We start from the raw sequence: 15,434 nt of genomic DNA, 5'->3' as shown, positions 1-15,434 counted from the left end.
GTATCCCTCTACTCATGGCATCCAGATCCGTACCGTCGCGATGATCGTCAAGGGTTTATGGAGGCTAGAATCTTGCATATTTTCCGCCAGAGGCTATTAGGCGCCGAGGCTATTTTCAGACCTGCCATGCGGCTAGTGACTATGAAGCTAACTGCCTTAATGCTGCAGAGTCTATGCAAGCATAGCTCTATAGCCTATCGTTGCCTACCCGCTCTCCCAACCTGAGTATATCACTCAAATTTCTGCCAGACACTGATCATCAACCCTGCGTCATACGGATTTAACCTCGCATGACATCCTAGGACAAAGGTGGCACCAATTCGTTCATTGGCCATGGCCTTCTCTCTGTGTCTTTGTCTCTTCCATTATTGTCTCATCAAGCGCCTCGATTCTGGGTCCATGTGTTTCAAGCATTGTTTTCCATCAACCTGGAATTCCAATTGGGATGTCTTAAATGGCTGACTTCCTTGGGCACTGGCTCTTTTATTTCCCTCACGCTGATAGAGGCGGGATAAATAGGTGAAAGATCACTCTAGAACATTTACTGTTTCAAGACCAGTTATTCAAGCCTGATTTACTCATTGACGCCACATCGACAGAGCTTCTATGGTTTCTAACTGGACGGATCCAGCTTTCTTTTGGGCGGTTCTTTGTGATTTCTAGCCATTGTCCAAACAATCTAAGAAACACAAGAAGCTTCGAGTGAATACAGCGGCCGTCAACCAAGACAATGGACATATAAAAGGCCTGCAGCTCTTTTGCAACTAGGGTTCTGGAGAAATACCCCCTGACATGAGATTTACACTGACTTCTTATTTAGTGGTCTTCAACTAGCACGCTGGACAGTGTTAGTTTTCCATGATATTTCCAAAACTTATGCGAAAGCGATCTACAAGTCATTTCGATTGATCAACAATATGCATGCTCTTAGCTGGAGGCTGGTTCTCCTTGTTTCTCTGTTCACATCAGCGTACGCCCATTCGTGGGTGGAACAGCTTATGGTCATTGCATTAAACGGGACCTTTGTCGGTTCTCCAGGATACCCTCGTGGAAACATCCTCCGCTCGAGTCCTTCATTCAGCGATACCGCAATGACTTACCTACTGCCACCTGATGGCAAAGCGGAAGTCACCGAGACCGATTATCTCTGCATGGACACTCAGCGGAAACAAGTTCAAACTGACGGAAGCCCACGATTACAGGCGAGCGCAGGCGCCGCCATTGCCCTTCGCTTTCAGGAGAATGGCCATGTAACACTTCCGGAAACACAGATAGGGAAGCCCAAAAATCGCGGTACAATCTATGTTTACGGAACGACAGAGCCAAAACAGGACGAAAAGCTTGTGGATGTCCACAAGGTGTGGAATGAGGATGGAACCGGTGGCGATGGGCGCGGAGTTTTGCTGGCAAAGCGGGACTACGATGACGGGCGCTGCTACCAAGTTAATGGTGGTGAGATATCTCAGAAACGACAAAAGGAGTTCCCGCACGAGGCAGACCAATATATGGGAGGCGATCTGTGGTGTCAAGCAGATATCGCTTTACCTAGCAACGCACCATCCGGTAAGCCATACACCATCTATTGGATTTGGGATTGGCCTACCGCCGCCGGCGTTGACCCCGGCTTGCCGAACGGCAAGCAGGAAATGTATACGACCTGCATGGACGTGGATGTGCTTGATCACTCAGACAGCCGGATGAGACAAGACGCAAAGTACGAGCATGACCAGTCCCTGAACAGTGCGTCCATTCCTGAGCAATTCAACGGGATATTTGCGTTGCAGCCTGGCGACTCTTCTGAAGTAACGCCCACGAAACCAGCAGTGGAGACTCCTTCGAGTACTTTGAGCACTGCTCCTTCTTGGTCAGCAACGGGACGTCCAGTAGCAACAGTCACGGTGACTTCCTTCGTGACCTCTGTGCAGTTTGTTCGTCCAACCAGCAATGCCTGGACAAGTCCATAAGCACTTTGTTCCGCATTGTTCCTCAGAGATGAAGCTCCTTGCAGGAGCGGTCTCTTGTACAATAGTTGGACGAGGCCGGTACCCATCTTACAGTCTCGTCATTAAATAGGCAAGCCTGGCTAAGGGATAACCATTGTCTTAAAGGCTGCCCTCTCTCATTTGCATTTGCTTGAACGGGTCTCTGGAAGATCCATTATTTGTATGTAATAAAAGTAGCCGTCAAATATACTAACAAATTGTGTGGAAGAGCTCAGATAGACATTTTATACAAATTACATTCATGAGACAGCTTCTGCAAGGTTAATGGCATGCATCACTTATTATTATCTACACCTTAGCTGTCGGAGCTGGTCTCCATGTTTCAAGGATAAAAGCACATAAGCATGCCTTGCCGTTCAGGCATTACAAGAGTAGATCTGAAACAATCACGTGTGAGGGACCGTCGAACAACTTGAAGTGGAAGGAGTAGCGAATCGGTCACCGATCGAACGCTCTCTGCTCTGCTGTCTGTGCTTCTTGTCCCAATAGCCTTATTATATCCTTCACTCTTCTCAATTGTGGTGCGCTTTTGTTGATATAAGCGCCCTGCGTTGGAGTTGAAACATCGTGACTTGCTGCAGGGAAGGCACAGAGAGAGAACGCCGACGCCTAACTCCACAACGATCCCGACTGCGCCTCGTCCGCTTCGGTTCGTCCCCAGCATTAAAGACGTTGAGGGCAGGGCCGGAGTGATCTCTAGAACACAGCAAGGGTTCACCGTTACCGAGCACAGTGTACCTGTTTTCATGATCGGTCAAGTAAGTATCCTCGCTCCTACTCCGACTCTCCTGGCGCAGGCAATGGGACGTAGGATACAAGTCCTGTGTGCAGTTAGACGCCCATCCCCTCGCTTTCCCACTTACTGTGCTTTAACCCCCTTCTCTTCCTCACTTCCGTTACCCCTTCGTGTCCCCGAGTCCTGCACCGCTTGAGTTGTAAATCAACATATCTGACATCTATTGGCGCCTAGCTGCGCTATATTTAGCACCTGATTTACCCTCGATCATTCAGGCTCTCCAGCGCGGAAGAGACACCAATCCGAAACATCACCTTGCGGCGAGTAAACCTGCCGATATTATTGGCCTTTTTGTATCTGGAAGGGTCTTCAAACTGCCTCAGGTACCCGCCCGCAGGAACGGTCTCGCCGTTGCTGTTTCTACGATTTCAGTGGTTGCAATACTTCGTTGTCGTTTCGCCGCAACGGTGACCCATTGGGGGGTTCGTTCAATTACTTCGGCGCCTCGCTACGCTTCCCTATCCACTATTGCATAATTTCAGACCCCGAGACTTTCGATTTGTCCTGCCTGCGATAGCTACAAGGTGCTGGGTCGCGCTGTCACAAGCAAGGAGCCCACCAGGTGCCCCTCCTTCGCGAATTGCAATTCCTTGGAGAAAACATCATCGTCCCACAATCACGACTACCCTTGATCAGAAGGCGTTCCTCCTGCTCGTAAGGCTGCGGGAACTTGGTGTCTCAGTTCGTGGGCCAATCTACGGAATATCGCATTCTTTCGCAGAGAGTAGGTTGGCGATCGCGATGCGAGCGTAGGGTGCACCCCCAACCACCATCATTGCTCGAATTAATATTTCCTTCGATATCCTACGGCCTGCAATATTTGGCCTTCGCTACGTTCTAAGGCATTCTTGCTTTCGCCGACCCGATGACTGCCACAATGACTACAGCAACTTCACCCCCTCCCTCGCAGCAGGCTGTTTCGTCCCCTAACCTTACGGTACTGCCTCCCCTCGTGACTGACACACCTGTCAAAATGTCGAGTCGGCAACGATCGTCGTCGCACGGGAAGGATCGCCTCTCAACATTTTCCAATCTTTCTGTAGCCTCTCAAAGCCGGTCGCGGCCTGGATCACATGTCTTCCCTATATTTCATTCCAGCTTGCCCTATGCTCTGGTGCGGGATTTTGCTTATCCCACTATCCATCCTTTCCATTACGGTCCGCTTCCACCTTCCGCGTCTGGGCTCTCAAGCCCTGTAAGCGAAAATCGACGGTTATCCGACCCTCCAGCATCCTGGGACAGCTCGCGGGGTCAGTGGTCAACACAGCCTTGGGGCACTGATACTGGTCATGGACACCAGCAACTTCCAGCAATGTCATTTGGTGATGGGCCGCCGTATAGTGAAGATGAAGATCTGCACAGCCCTGTGTTTTCTGCACCACGTCATCGCAGAAACAAATCTACAGGGAGCGACCTGAACGGGGGAGGAGGCAAGATTTCTGGCAGTAACCATTATACTCGTCATATGAGTATTGCCGGGGAATACGACCGTGGAAGGCTAGTCAGTATGAATGCGGACGGCAGTGAGACCTATTATGTGAACGATGATGACGACGCTGATGATGGGCCTGGGGGTGACCTTGTCACATACCCGCCGGACGAGAGTCGATTTACTTACCTTGGCTCTTATACTGATAATCACGGTTACGGGCGACAGGAGGGGTTTGATTCGGAGGAAGACTATGCTGGGACGCACCGTTATTCGCGCGAATTTCAGTTTTCAGTTGGATGTCCGGACGAGGAGATGCACGGAAAAGCGGTAGCGCTTTTCGACTTCACAAGGGAGCACGAGAATGAGCTTCCACTGACTGAGGGGCAGGTGATATTTGTCTCGTATCGTCATGGCCAAGGGTGGCTTGTCGCGGAAGATCCGCGAACTGGAGAGAGTGGTTTGGTTCCCGAGGAGTTTGTTCGTTTAGTCCGCGACATTGAAGGGGGCCTCACTTCCTTGAACGGGGAAGCTGAAGCTGATGATGATGATGAATACCCTAGCCCAGACTCAACAGACTCCCAGCAAGAGATCACGCCGACGTTTCAATCGGCAGTTAATGGAGATCTTGGGAACCCCAAAAGTGGCAACGAAAAGGGAGAGAATGTAGCTCCATCAGAGCTGGGGCAGTTATCTGGGGGTAAACAATGATCTACGTTGAAGATTAGAAGAGACATAAGCCGAGAAGCGCAACGGTCCCTGACCGACTTTCTTGGCAGACCTGATTTCTTGAATGTTCCGAGAGTTCCCCGGCTGGAACTCAGTCTGTCGATATATCTGATACATGATAGAGCAGTCTTGACTGAAGCTGTTATGACTTAGGAGGTGGGATCGTGCTTTGATAGCCTACCATGCTCACTGGACCAAAGCCACAGAGCTAGTCTGCGGTTGCGCAACGCTTGTTACGAGAATGATGCGGGTGAGATTGTTGTACATATTTCTATCTTTTGGAGTACTTTTCAGCGCCAGCGTCGGGAGGGTCATCAATATAACAATACCAGCCATATCATTATCAAGTATTACTTGCAGAGAAACTTGCCCTCTCACAGTATATCAAGATTAAGGCGCTTGTTCGTGCCCAGTTTTCCCCTTCTGTCCATTTTGTCCATGTTCAGGACCAGTCTCAGGAACAGCCAGCTCAGCAATTGCCAGCGGAGTGCCATCCAATTCCCTATACCCACCAATCTCCTTTATGTTCTTCGTTACCGTCGGTGACTCCATCTCATGCAGCGCCCGACCGGAAGCATCCAGCTCGGCTTTCTCCCTCGACGCCAGCATCGCAACCCCTATCTCATTTTCTCCGCCACCTACATTATGTCCACTTGTCTCCCTCTCCGTTCCTTTCCCCTCTCCAGTGTAATCAGATCTTCGTCCCTCGCTTTCTTCAACCACCGGTTGTTCCTGCCCGTGTTGCTGCTGCTTTCTTCTCCTTCGAAGGAGTAAAAACAGCAAGAAGATAATACTTGTAACCGCAACAGCACCCACTATTCCCCCCGCTATCCCTCCCTTCTGGGACGCTGACAGTCCGCCATCGCCACCACCACTGCCACTGCCATCTGCTCCTGTTTCGAGGCCAGGTGTAGGTGAGTTCGTTGTCGTCGTTCTTGTTGTTGTTGTCGTCGTATCCGTACTCGGGGATGAATTAGAAGTAACATTCACCATATCTTCCCATTCGACACAGCAGACAATATAATCCGGTCCGACACACGGGTAGTCGGGCTGCAGTAGCGAGTTAGACTATTTAGTGTCTTATAACACTCACTCGTGTAGGGTGGATAGTTGATATAAGAGAGTATGGCTTTGGGAGGACGTACCCCGTTCCCAACGACATACTCGCCCGCGCAAGTCTGGTTATCACGGTTCCTGCAGAAACCATTACCGCGATCTGTCTCACATCGTCTTTGGAGACAGCACTGTTTTCGCGGAATATGGTTCGCGATGTTAGTAGGTTGGTGTACTTAGGCGCAGAGACAGATAGGAGATGAGGAAGGGCTTGAAGAGAAGGACGTACCTCATCGTCAGCAGAATGTTGGCATTGACCTGTGTAAAGGATTCCTTTACCTGTGCGTGACCACATTAACGAAGGGAATGAAGGAAGGAATGCTGATGACATACAACTCGAACCCGGTCTACATACGCCGGTGCCTACGCCGCCGCCGCCGCAGACGCTGCTTGAGTTTGAGTCTGATTGGCGACGGCTGAGTGATAAATAAGGGTCGAGGGAGTCGATGGGGTTAAACAGGTGCATTATTGCACGGAAGTTAGGGGATCAGTTATATTGTGAGTTTCAGGTTCAATTGTATGTCTATAGAAGTAGAAGCGCGGCCGTATGGGGAGGCGGAAGAAGGGGGTAGGTATATGGAGGCATCAGTTATATGTACCTAGACATTTAAGACCTACTCCGCAAGCTCCACTTGCGACCAAGACATAGCCTCGACAGATTAATGTCGCCAATCCTTGGTCCAATCTCGGTCTCTGACGCCCATGGGGAGAAAAAAAATCGCACTGGCTACAGTGTTTCGAGATGGTGCAACAGACCAGTGCCAAGTGACAATCAGTCCCCCGCAGGGTTAAGCGTCGCAGATCCCGACAAGGATAATACGAGGCCTTGAGCCACAGGTGCTTGTGTGAATGTGCCGCTGAGTTAGGCCAGTGTGGAAGACTCAATGACCAGATGATAAGGTCATGGTCCGTCTCGGCGGGATTGGAAGTTCTCCATCAAGACTCCCAGAAGATTTGCTCGCGGGTAAGTGTTCTGGCCGATTGGTGTTGGATATGGGATTCTGCAACATGATGCCAAGGGAGTGTCGTAACGATGCTCATGTTGGGTTTGTCTAAGCAGTATTTTACAAGCTTAATAGCAACAAAAAAAACACAGGGGAAGTGAGACGAAGGAAGAAGACCAAGAATGAACCAGTTGACCGCTCAGAGATGTATTGCCATCGATTAAAATAAGACAAGCACGTTTTATTTCCAGCAGCATACTCTCAGTAAAACAGTGATTTTCCAAACAAGAAGACATCGTCCAAGGTTGAGAGTTGAGGAAACAGGCTTGAAAATAAATTTAGCCCAGAAGGTCATCCAGCCCCGAGCTACCCGTCTTTGCCCCTTGCTGTGGTTGTTGCTGGGATACTGGTGACGACAAGCTGGGCGAAGGCGTCCCCCAGATACCTGCACTTGCCTTTTCCTTGGCCATGCTTGCCAGGTTAGGCCCTTTGCTGGCGTTGGCTGCGGACTTCTGAATTCCAGCATTCGCACTGGCTGCGGACCAAAGTGACCCGAATGCATCACCAGAGGCCTTTGAGGCTGTAGGCTTGCTACCTTTGGATGCAGCGGTCGGACCAGTTGCAGATGAAAAAGACGAAGTGGACGGCATAGATGGCCGGTGGCCTAAAGGAGCAGACGGCGTTTGCTGGGTGGCAACGGAAGTGAAATAATTGGGGGTCGCCGCCTGATAGCCGGTAGGTCTTGGCTGCTGAGCTATCTTTGAGTTCTGCGTTGGGAGAACAGGAGAAGAAACACCACTCGACGTCGGTGTCGGCGTCATCGAGGTGAAGCCGACGATGCCATTCAAGTTTGACCCTTGTGTTCCGGACACTGGTCGAGGAGCGGCAAATTGAGTGGTGGAAGTGGTGCTGACGGTTGAAGCGGGTGGAGGGATGCTGAATGTATTGGATGACGAGGGTGCTGAGGGGGCGGACTGGAAATCGTCAAAGTCATCGTCATCAGCCGGGTTAGGGTCAAGCATGTTGAGCCCATTGTTGCCCGCGGGCTGCTTTCCGGCGGCAACGGAGGATGCGGTTGAGGCAGGAGCCGGTGCGGGTTCGTCCTCGAGTAAGTCGACGAGGTCCGGCTCAGGAGCTTTCGGCGCCTCGGGCTTTTTCGTTTCTTTCTGAACACGGGGAGGACTAGCCGCATGCCTTCGGGTTGGAGCAGCATCTGCTTCATCGTATTCGTCGTATTCCTCAAAGCGATTGCCACGTCTACCAGTATCTTCGAAATCCCCAGTTGCGCCTCCAAAGCCGCCGCCGTCACCGTAGACACCACCACTATAGCCGCCAAAAGAGAGACTATCGCTGCCAAAACCTCCATAGCGACCTCCTCCAGAACTCCCAATTCCACCTCCCATGCCCGATCCACCCTCGAAACCGCGAAATTTGTTACGGTTGGCCCTAGCCTTCTTCCTCTCAGCGCGGATCAGCTCAACATCGCCCAGAAGCTTCACTAATTCCTGCGCTCGATTGCGGACGTTGATTCCTTGGTCCTTCCCATTGGGATCGATGTAGTGGAATTGGCGAAGCATACGAATGAGGGACAGGTGCGATCGGGCATCGTCAACAACACGTTCGGACCCGTTCTTGATGAGAAATTCGAGTAGTTGGAGGGCCTGAATTTTCGCAAGGCACAGTCAGCGACCTTCCAAAGAATAAATATTGAATCATCTCTACCTTATAGATCTGTCGCCATTCTTCCGATGTCTTGTCCGTAAATCGCTTGTAAATCATGGGCATGATCTCATTGAGTAATTGACTGTTTAACCGCAAAGCGATATAGATCAGCAATAATTCCATGAATCCGTTACGCTACCATCAAATCACGCAATGTTTATAATAACTCACTAGTGATGAGTTCCAGTGGCAATCTCCTGCATTAATGTTGTTGAGGCACCCCAAGGCTCATTGTTTGTAGCTTCTCGGACCTGGAAGGTGTAAGTGACTGATATCATAACAGTACCCCCCCCCTTCTTCAAGGCGCGGAGCGATGCCGACATCGCGGATGGATACAGTCAGGAATACGACGAACCTTGGCCTCCATCTCAGTGTAATTCATGACGGCTTGTCACGAAGAAGATTAGCATATATTTTCCAAGTCTGAAGGTGACGTGAGGCTCTGAGAGCCTGGCTTACCATTTTGGACCTTGCGCACTCCCGCCTTGAGATCATAAAGAGTCAGGTTACTGACTTGGTTCTTGAGGGAATCGAAATCCATGGTGCGCGGATAAAAGAGGCTAATTGCGCATACAATCAATTCGATGAGAGAAAGCTAGCCCAAAGAACGATCGGTAATTCAGAGCCGGGGGCGCCATGAAGGAGAGAATCAGGTTCCAGCTGGTCACCCCCGTCGGGCCCGAAGACAACGTCACGTGTCACCCCTGACTCTCGGCAACAACTCAGTCATATAAGACGTTGCACTTAAAGTCCATTAGGAAGACTCTGGAACTCATGAGAAGTCATTTAGTCGATACGTACACTCATAAATACATCGTTTCGTCCATATCATCACATAGAAGGTAAAAGTGTAGGCAGTCGTGCAGCACCAACTTTATGACCAGCATGCAGAAATGAAATCGGAGGGAATCATCGCTAACAAAAACCATGGAAAACAGCAAAAATAACAAAGTAGGTACTCGGAGTGAGAGCTCGTTGGATATAGGTGCTTTTGCTGTCTGTACATGTCATGAAGGCAAAGGGGGATATCATAAAAAAAGGAAAGCAGAAACAAATAGTCATCATACGTATAGGACAAAGACCTCCCAGGAGAAACAACTCGAGCATCTGTGAATATTATTCGTTGTAGAACTTTCTCATAATCAGATGCAGGAAAAGATTGACGTTCACTCGCAGATGTCCGTCAAAGAAGTCGAGGAATTGCATGTTGTTGAACTGAGCTTGCAGGAGGTCATCCAAGGGAACCTGGGCATTGGCCCCAGGAACCATCATCGGCCCACTGCTTCCATCGAGGGTGAAGACGCCAACTTCGTTACTCGAGATGGTCAGATCCACTCGGTCCCATTGTCGCTCTGTATAACCCTTCCAGTAAACTAGGACGCCTTTGTCCGCCAGGTTTCGGGCTGAATACTTGTATGACCCGAACTTGAACACCTTGCCGGATTTCTGAAGCTCGCGCTGGTGGTCCCATTGTTTCGTGAAGGGCATAAGGAATTTCTTCTTGCCCTTCTTGCTTTGCAATGTCACCATCGCCTGCTCGATGTAATCGTTATACGTCTTGAGCTGCTGGTCTAACCAGACAGCTTGTTCGTTAAGACGTGTGAGTGTCATATGAGCACTTTCCAGTTCTCGCTGACGTTGGATCCTCCGGCGGTGCTTGGTCCGTATGTCAATCGCAATTGCATTGAGAAGATCTTGGTAGTGATTGCTGCGATGGATCTTTCCTGCTCGTTCAAGTTGCAAGATGTTTTCCAAAGCCGTTCGTTTGAGTTCAGAATAGCTCATAGAGGCAATGTCTACAAGACTATTCGCTTCAGAGTATGCGCTTCGTTGCGTATTGTGAGCACTTAACTCATCACGTACGAACGTCATCCACTTTTCTTCGTCCTCTTCAGTGGGTGGTGTAACCATGATTTCCAGCAAGTTAGCGCCCGACTGTACGCGGATGATGTACAGAACGCATCTCTTGGTCTCCATGAATAGAGCCTTGATATCCGCTTCAGGATCTGATCGAGTTATCTTAGTATGTACGCCAGAGATAATAGAAGTAATTGCTTCCTACCTTCAGCTTGGGCGAGTTTCGGGTTCAGTGTCAGATTGATCTCGGAAGAATTGACGCTCATCAGCTCATTCTCATTGGACTTGACATTGCCCAAGTCGCGAACCACCTCTTTTAGAATGTCGTCTGGATTGGAGCAGATGAAATGAATATTGGAAGCCACGAGCTGGTGGATGGAGAAGATATCAGACATCTTAATATATAATGTCGGCTTGGTCTTGGCGTAGAGATCGTTGAATTCATCAATGTCAAAGTATGTTTCGGCGTCTTGGACGGAGATCACTGTTGCCTTTGATTAGTGCCATTTCAAAAATCTTCTGCAAATTATCTTCAGGTCGCACTTACAGTCTCCCCAAATATTCCCAAGCCTCTGAATCGAATCCGCAATGTAGGTATTTAGGGGCTGGAGGTATACATTCTCTGCACCGAATAGCCTTCCGGAAGCCGCTTGAGCAATGACTTTGGCTATCTCCGACAGATTTCGCTTCTGCTCCTGCGTCAATCCCCGGTCGACAACACCATACTTCTCTGGCTCCATTATGGCGGGCTGGAAATAATTCTTCCAAACCCAATGGCCAACTGTTTGGAGAATAAAACCCGGGTCTTCGTTGGAAAATCTAGAGAGAAGGCTCTCGTACATCTCTTTAGCAATGTATCGAATCCCAAAAGGCATACGATATAGAAGTTCTTCCAAAGCAGTGAAAAACTGATCAGCGATATCCCTCAAATCTTGCAAATGTTGGATGAAGGTTGCTCTCGTTTCAGGGTCACGAATAGCTTCTTCTCTTGGTATGTTAAGTGGGCGCCGGCTACGCTTCCCCGTCCGCAGTTCTTCGTTGTTGATGGCGGACCGGTAAATTTGCATTGGATCACTTTCTAGATCCAGCTCAGCGTTTTCGACAATATTTTCCTTCACAGCAGTGCTTAGGACATCGCGCATAAACTTTCGGTCGCGGGGTGATTTGATATATGACGCAAAAAGTTTGTTCCAGAATGAGTTACAGCGCAGGTAGTCCTGGAGAGAGGTGAAGCTCTCAATCTCTTCTCGAGCTGAGCGGGCCAGCAGCTTTATGAGGTAGTACTCCTCACGCCTCTTCTGAGAATATCCGAAAAGACCCATCATCAAGTGCCGTATCCTTTCGTACTCCTTTTCTGGGGTGTTAACCTCACGCAGGCGTCGGAAGAGTTTGGCGAGATATTGGGATTGTGTCTGAAGGAGAAAGAAGAAAACTTGATAGTGCTCTAACTTTCTCCTCGAAGTTTTGTTCAGAGCTTTCAGGTCAAACGGGTCCTTGGAGGAAATCTCCGTGTTAGAAAGGAGATTCCCTACATGGCCACCAAAGTGCCTCTGGTGTTTAACAACCTCATCTAATGTGATCTTGTTCTTCACCAGAAGAGCAATCTTGATATCCAGTTGACTAATGTACTGCTCAGCGAGCTCGTTCTGCCGAACCTGCTGCACCACTAACTTTCGCGCTCGCTCGGACTCGATTTCTTCATCAAAATCGAATTCGCTGTCATTGAGAAGGTGTACAAAGCCTTTCACGGTTCCCACAGGAGGGTTCTTCCCGCTTGTAAGACTCTTGTACGCTTGGCCTTGGATTCTACCCCGTATGAAACTTTGCGCCTTAACCACTTTCTCCATGTTCTCCTGGTAGTAGCGACGTTTTTCCTCGAACCTTGTCCGTACTAGGTGGCCTCTGATATAGGACTGGAATTCCGCAATGATGTCTTCTTCAGCCGCTAGATCAGCCAATGTCTGACCGACATCGACTCGCACAATCATGGCTCTGATATGCGCTTGTAATTCGCTGATCTCGTCGTCACAATCATCCAGCTGCTCCAGGACATCACCAACCTGAATACGTAGCACAGCTGCCCGGGCGAGCGACTGTAGATCGATGATAGCAGCTTTCTCTTGTTGCAACAACGCGGCATCTTCTTCTAGTCTTTTCCTCAGAATGGCACCACGAGCAATTGATTGAAGCTCGAGCACAGACTCGCTCTCTTTTAATAGAGCTTTTCGCTGAGACACCAAGAAGGATCGCGTAGCTTTAGCTCGTGCTGCGCTCTGAAGGTCAATAAAAGAAGGTGTATACTCCGCCAATGCCTCTCGGATGAGATTAAGAGCCTTCCGAAGAGCACCGCCACGGACCATGGACTGGAGATCAACAAGCTTATGTTGCTCCTTGACAAGAGACTCCCTCAACGTTGCCCGAGACTTTCTGACAGCCAAGGCACGGGCATGTGCTTGAATGAGTACAACAGACTCCGTCTCGTCGCTGAGATAAGCAAGTGTTTTGGCGACACCTTGACGTACAAGCATTCCTCGAATGGCCGCCTGAATAATATCTATGCTTTCTTCAGCTTGTGATATTTCTTTCGACTGAGCGCCTATGCGTTGACGAAGCAATGCGCCGCGAATCAATGCTTGCAATCTTTGAACCTTGTCCTCCTCAGAATGAGTCTCTTCAAATTGTTCCGAAAGCTTCGAGCGCTGTAAGGCACCCCGGATCGCAGCCTGCAGCAGCTGTACTCCACCTTCTGCATCCTTGACATTATCGTGAAGGTCGTACACGACATTACGCTGGAGCGCGCCCCTGATGGCAGCTTGGATTCGTTTGATTCCAAGTTCTTGTCTTCGCAATTGAGTTCGAATGAAGTTAGCCTGAACTCTGGCCTTTGAGCCGCGAATCGCGCTTTGAAGCTGTAGGATGTCGTGTTCAAGCGCCTTATGGGACTGTCTAGTGTCCCTCAGACGATACCGTGCGACGAATCCGCGGCAAATTGCTTGAAGATCAACGGCAAAATTCCGCATATCGATGCGATACTGAACAATTTGCCTTGTCCAGTCCCCTCTTATCCTGGACTGAAGATCGATAAGCAAGGGCTCAAAGTCCCACAGGTCGTTCATCAAGTTGCCTAGCTTCAACCTTAGGATTGCACCTCGAAGTTGAGCCTGGAAGTCGGAAATGGAGTTTTCGTTTTCGTGTAGTTCGCGTTCGATTCGATCTTCTTCAGACTCAGCCTCCGGCTCGGGTTCAGGTTCAGGCTCAGCGCCAAAATTGGCAGCCATGCCGGTAAAGCTCGGCATGCTAACGCCAGCTTTGTCTAGGCCTTTCTGGGTCTGCTCAAGTTCATGGTGCTCAAATTCCAGCTGGCCAACTAGGTTACCCATCCGAAAGTCGACAAGCCCCTTTTTGAAAAGCAACCACGACAGGGCGTGGATGCAGTGTATAACTTTGGGAATATTCTTCTTCTCATACAGGTCAATAAGCTCAAACCGGAAGAGCTCCGGTAGCTCAACTTCATCGAGGAACCGGAAGAATAAGGCTATATTGTCTGAGTGTCGGTATTGCAGCCTCGGGTGTCTAAATATTCGCAACGGCCGGTTAGGGTACATTGATTGTACGATCTCCGCCAGGGTGACACCATCACGTAAGGCTTCTTCTAGTTGCACGATGGGCGGAATCTGTTGCTGGATTACCTCTTCAATCCACTCCTTGGCTTCTCCGATATGGCAAAGGTACTCATATGCCTGTAAGAATTGCCGTTGCTTATCCATCCAATTTCCTGCCGCCCAGGCCGAAGCCGTTGGTCTTTGAACGGTTCGAGGGCCATGGTTGCCGGCTACTGACCCAGACCTTTTCAGGCGCCGCCGCCCCTGCAGACCAACAACTGAAGGAGTGTAAGTGTCGATCGAGAATTCCTCCGTCTCACCGGACTTTGCAAATCTCGACAATGCGCGCAGATGACCGGTGGAGGATTTTTGGAACGTCTCTAGCTCTGGTGCTGAAATAGCAGCCGTTAAAGGAGGTGGATGAGTGCTGGAGATACTATGGGAGTGACTCGTCCTGACATGGGGCCTCACTTGCGGCGAGACATTGGGTTTGGAAGGCGCCAAAACATTAGGAGATTGTCTTTCTTTGAGGGGTTCAGCATCATTTTGACTGAAGCGGGCCTCGGGAGTCCGCGGACGGTTCTCCTTCCAATGTTGAGGGTTATCAAGCGTTTGACTTCTTGAGTGGCGGAAGGCAACATGCTTGCCAGCTGGAGAGGAGTTGGGAGCTTGGGAGAGCGGGCGCAACGAGCGGCGAATATTCTCGTATGTTGCCCCTGCGTTGGACCATTCTGCAGCTCCTCCGCCCATATTTTGCTGTGCTGTAGTCGTGTTTACTTCACTCTTTCCTCGCTTATGTCCAAAGCCAGCTGCCGACCTAACAGACGCGTTTGATGAAACGGTGCTGGTGCGACTGGGGGCAAAAGAGTTGGAGGAAAGAGAGTAGACAGAGGAATTTGTTGACGCGGTCGAGTCATGGCGAAGGGGACTCGATGCTTGTGTAGGAAGGTCGGTTTGCGCACGGCGAAGCGGAGCTGTATGCATGGACATTACTGGAGCCGTCCCAAGGACAGGAATGCGACAAGAAACAGACGAAAGGGTTGTTGGGTTTCAATGGGCCGCATGCCTGCTTCACGAAGAGAAGCAGACTACGGGCAGAGTGGGATCAAATAGTCGTAGCGTGTTCCTTGGTAGGAATGCTCAGTAGTGCGCATTCAAGGGATCAAACTGCATAGCTCTCTGTTGGGTAACGGGCAGTTGGTTGGTATAGAAACGGGCTATCTCCGTCCCGCAGAGAGG

At 49.9% G+C, this 15,434-nt stretch overlaps 5 protein-coding genes across 5 annotated transcripts, besides 2 other annotated features; 2 read left to right on the top strand and 3 right to left on the bottom strand.

The window, feature by feature from the left end:
* Positions 1–10,194: part of a sequence feature (contig 1.61 483..865047(-1)) that runs on past the window's edge.
* Positions 918–1,964, top strand: ANIA_03818 (uncharacterized protein; the record flags this gene model as incomplete). Its single annotated transcript, XM_656330.1, has 1 exon — positions 918–1,964. One exon carries the CDS (start codon positions 918–920, stop codon positions 1,962–1,964), a length of 1,047 nt encoding a protein of 348 aa, XP_661422.1.
* Positions 3,677–4,939, top strand: ANIA_03819 (adaptor protein NBP2; the record flags this gene model as incomplete). Its single annotated transcript, XM_656331.1, has 1 exon — positions 3,677–4,939. One exon carries the CDS (start codon positions 3,677–3,679, stop codon positions 4,937–4,939), a length of 1,263 nt encoding a protein of 420 aa, XP_661423.1.
* ANIA_03820 (uncharacterized protein) lies at positions 5,348–6,536 on the bottom strand (the record flags this gene model as incomplete). Its single annotated transcript, XM_656332.1, has 4 exons — positions 5,348–6,025; positions 6,103–6,151; positions 6,300–6,349; positions 6,426–6,536. The coding sequence occupies 4 exons, from the start codon at positions 6,534–6,536 to the stop codon at positions 5,348–5,350; spliced, it is 888 nt and encodes a 295-aa protein (XP_661424.1).
* ANIA_03821 (uncharacterized protein) lies at positions 7,106–9,357 on the bottom strand. The gene is made up of 5 exons (XM_656333.2): positions 9,196–9,357; positions 9,092–9,123; positions 8,908–8,987; positions 8,737–8,818; positions 7,106–8,675 (listed from the first exon to the last, which is right to left on the bottom strand). Exons 1-5 carry the CDS (start codon positions 9,275–9,277, stop codon positions 7,353–7,355), a joined length of 1,599 nt encoding a protein of 532 aa, XP_661425.1. The 5' UTR covers positions 9,278–9,357; the 3' UTR covers positions 7,106–7,352.
* ANIA_09463 (putative Ras GTPase activating protein) lies at positions 9,853–15,185 on the bottom strand (the record flags this gene model as incomplete). Its single annotated transcript, XM_863752.1, has 3 exons — positions 9,853–10,742; positions 10,799–11,077; positions 11,141–15,185. The coding sequence occupies 3 exons, from the start codon at positions 15,183–15,185 to the stop codon at positions 9,853–9,855; spliced, it is 5,214 nt and encodes a 1,737-aa protein (XP_868845.1).
* Positions 10,195–15,434: part of a sequence feature (contig 1.191 1..8623(1)) that runs on past the window's edge.

Source organism: Aspergillus nidulans, chromosome II (assembly GCF_000011425.1).
Source record: "Aspergillus nidulans FGSC A4 chromosome II".
In the NCBI taxonomy this organism is placed as follows: Eukaryota; Fungi; Ascomycota; class Eurotiomycetes; order Eurotiales; family Aspergillaceae; genus Aspergillus; species Aspergillus nidulans.
This window is presented reverse-complemented; position numbering and strand designations above follow the sequence as displayed.

Bases quoted from the DNA above. Each gene is read 5' to 3' on its own strand.
- ANIA_03821 (XM_656333.2), bottom strand. From the start codon at position 9,277: ATGGATTTCGATTCCCTCAAGAACCAAGTCAGTAACCTGACTCTTTAT. The intron at 8,988-9,091 runs GTTCGTCGTATT...TACACCTTCCAG, and splicing joins ACACTGAGATGGAGGCCAAG to GTCCGAGAAGCTACAAACAA. The intron at 8,819-8,907 runs GTGAGTTATTAT...GCGGTTAAACAG, and splicing joins GCCACTGGAACTCATCACTA to TCAATTACTCAATGAGATCA.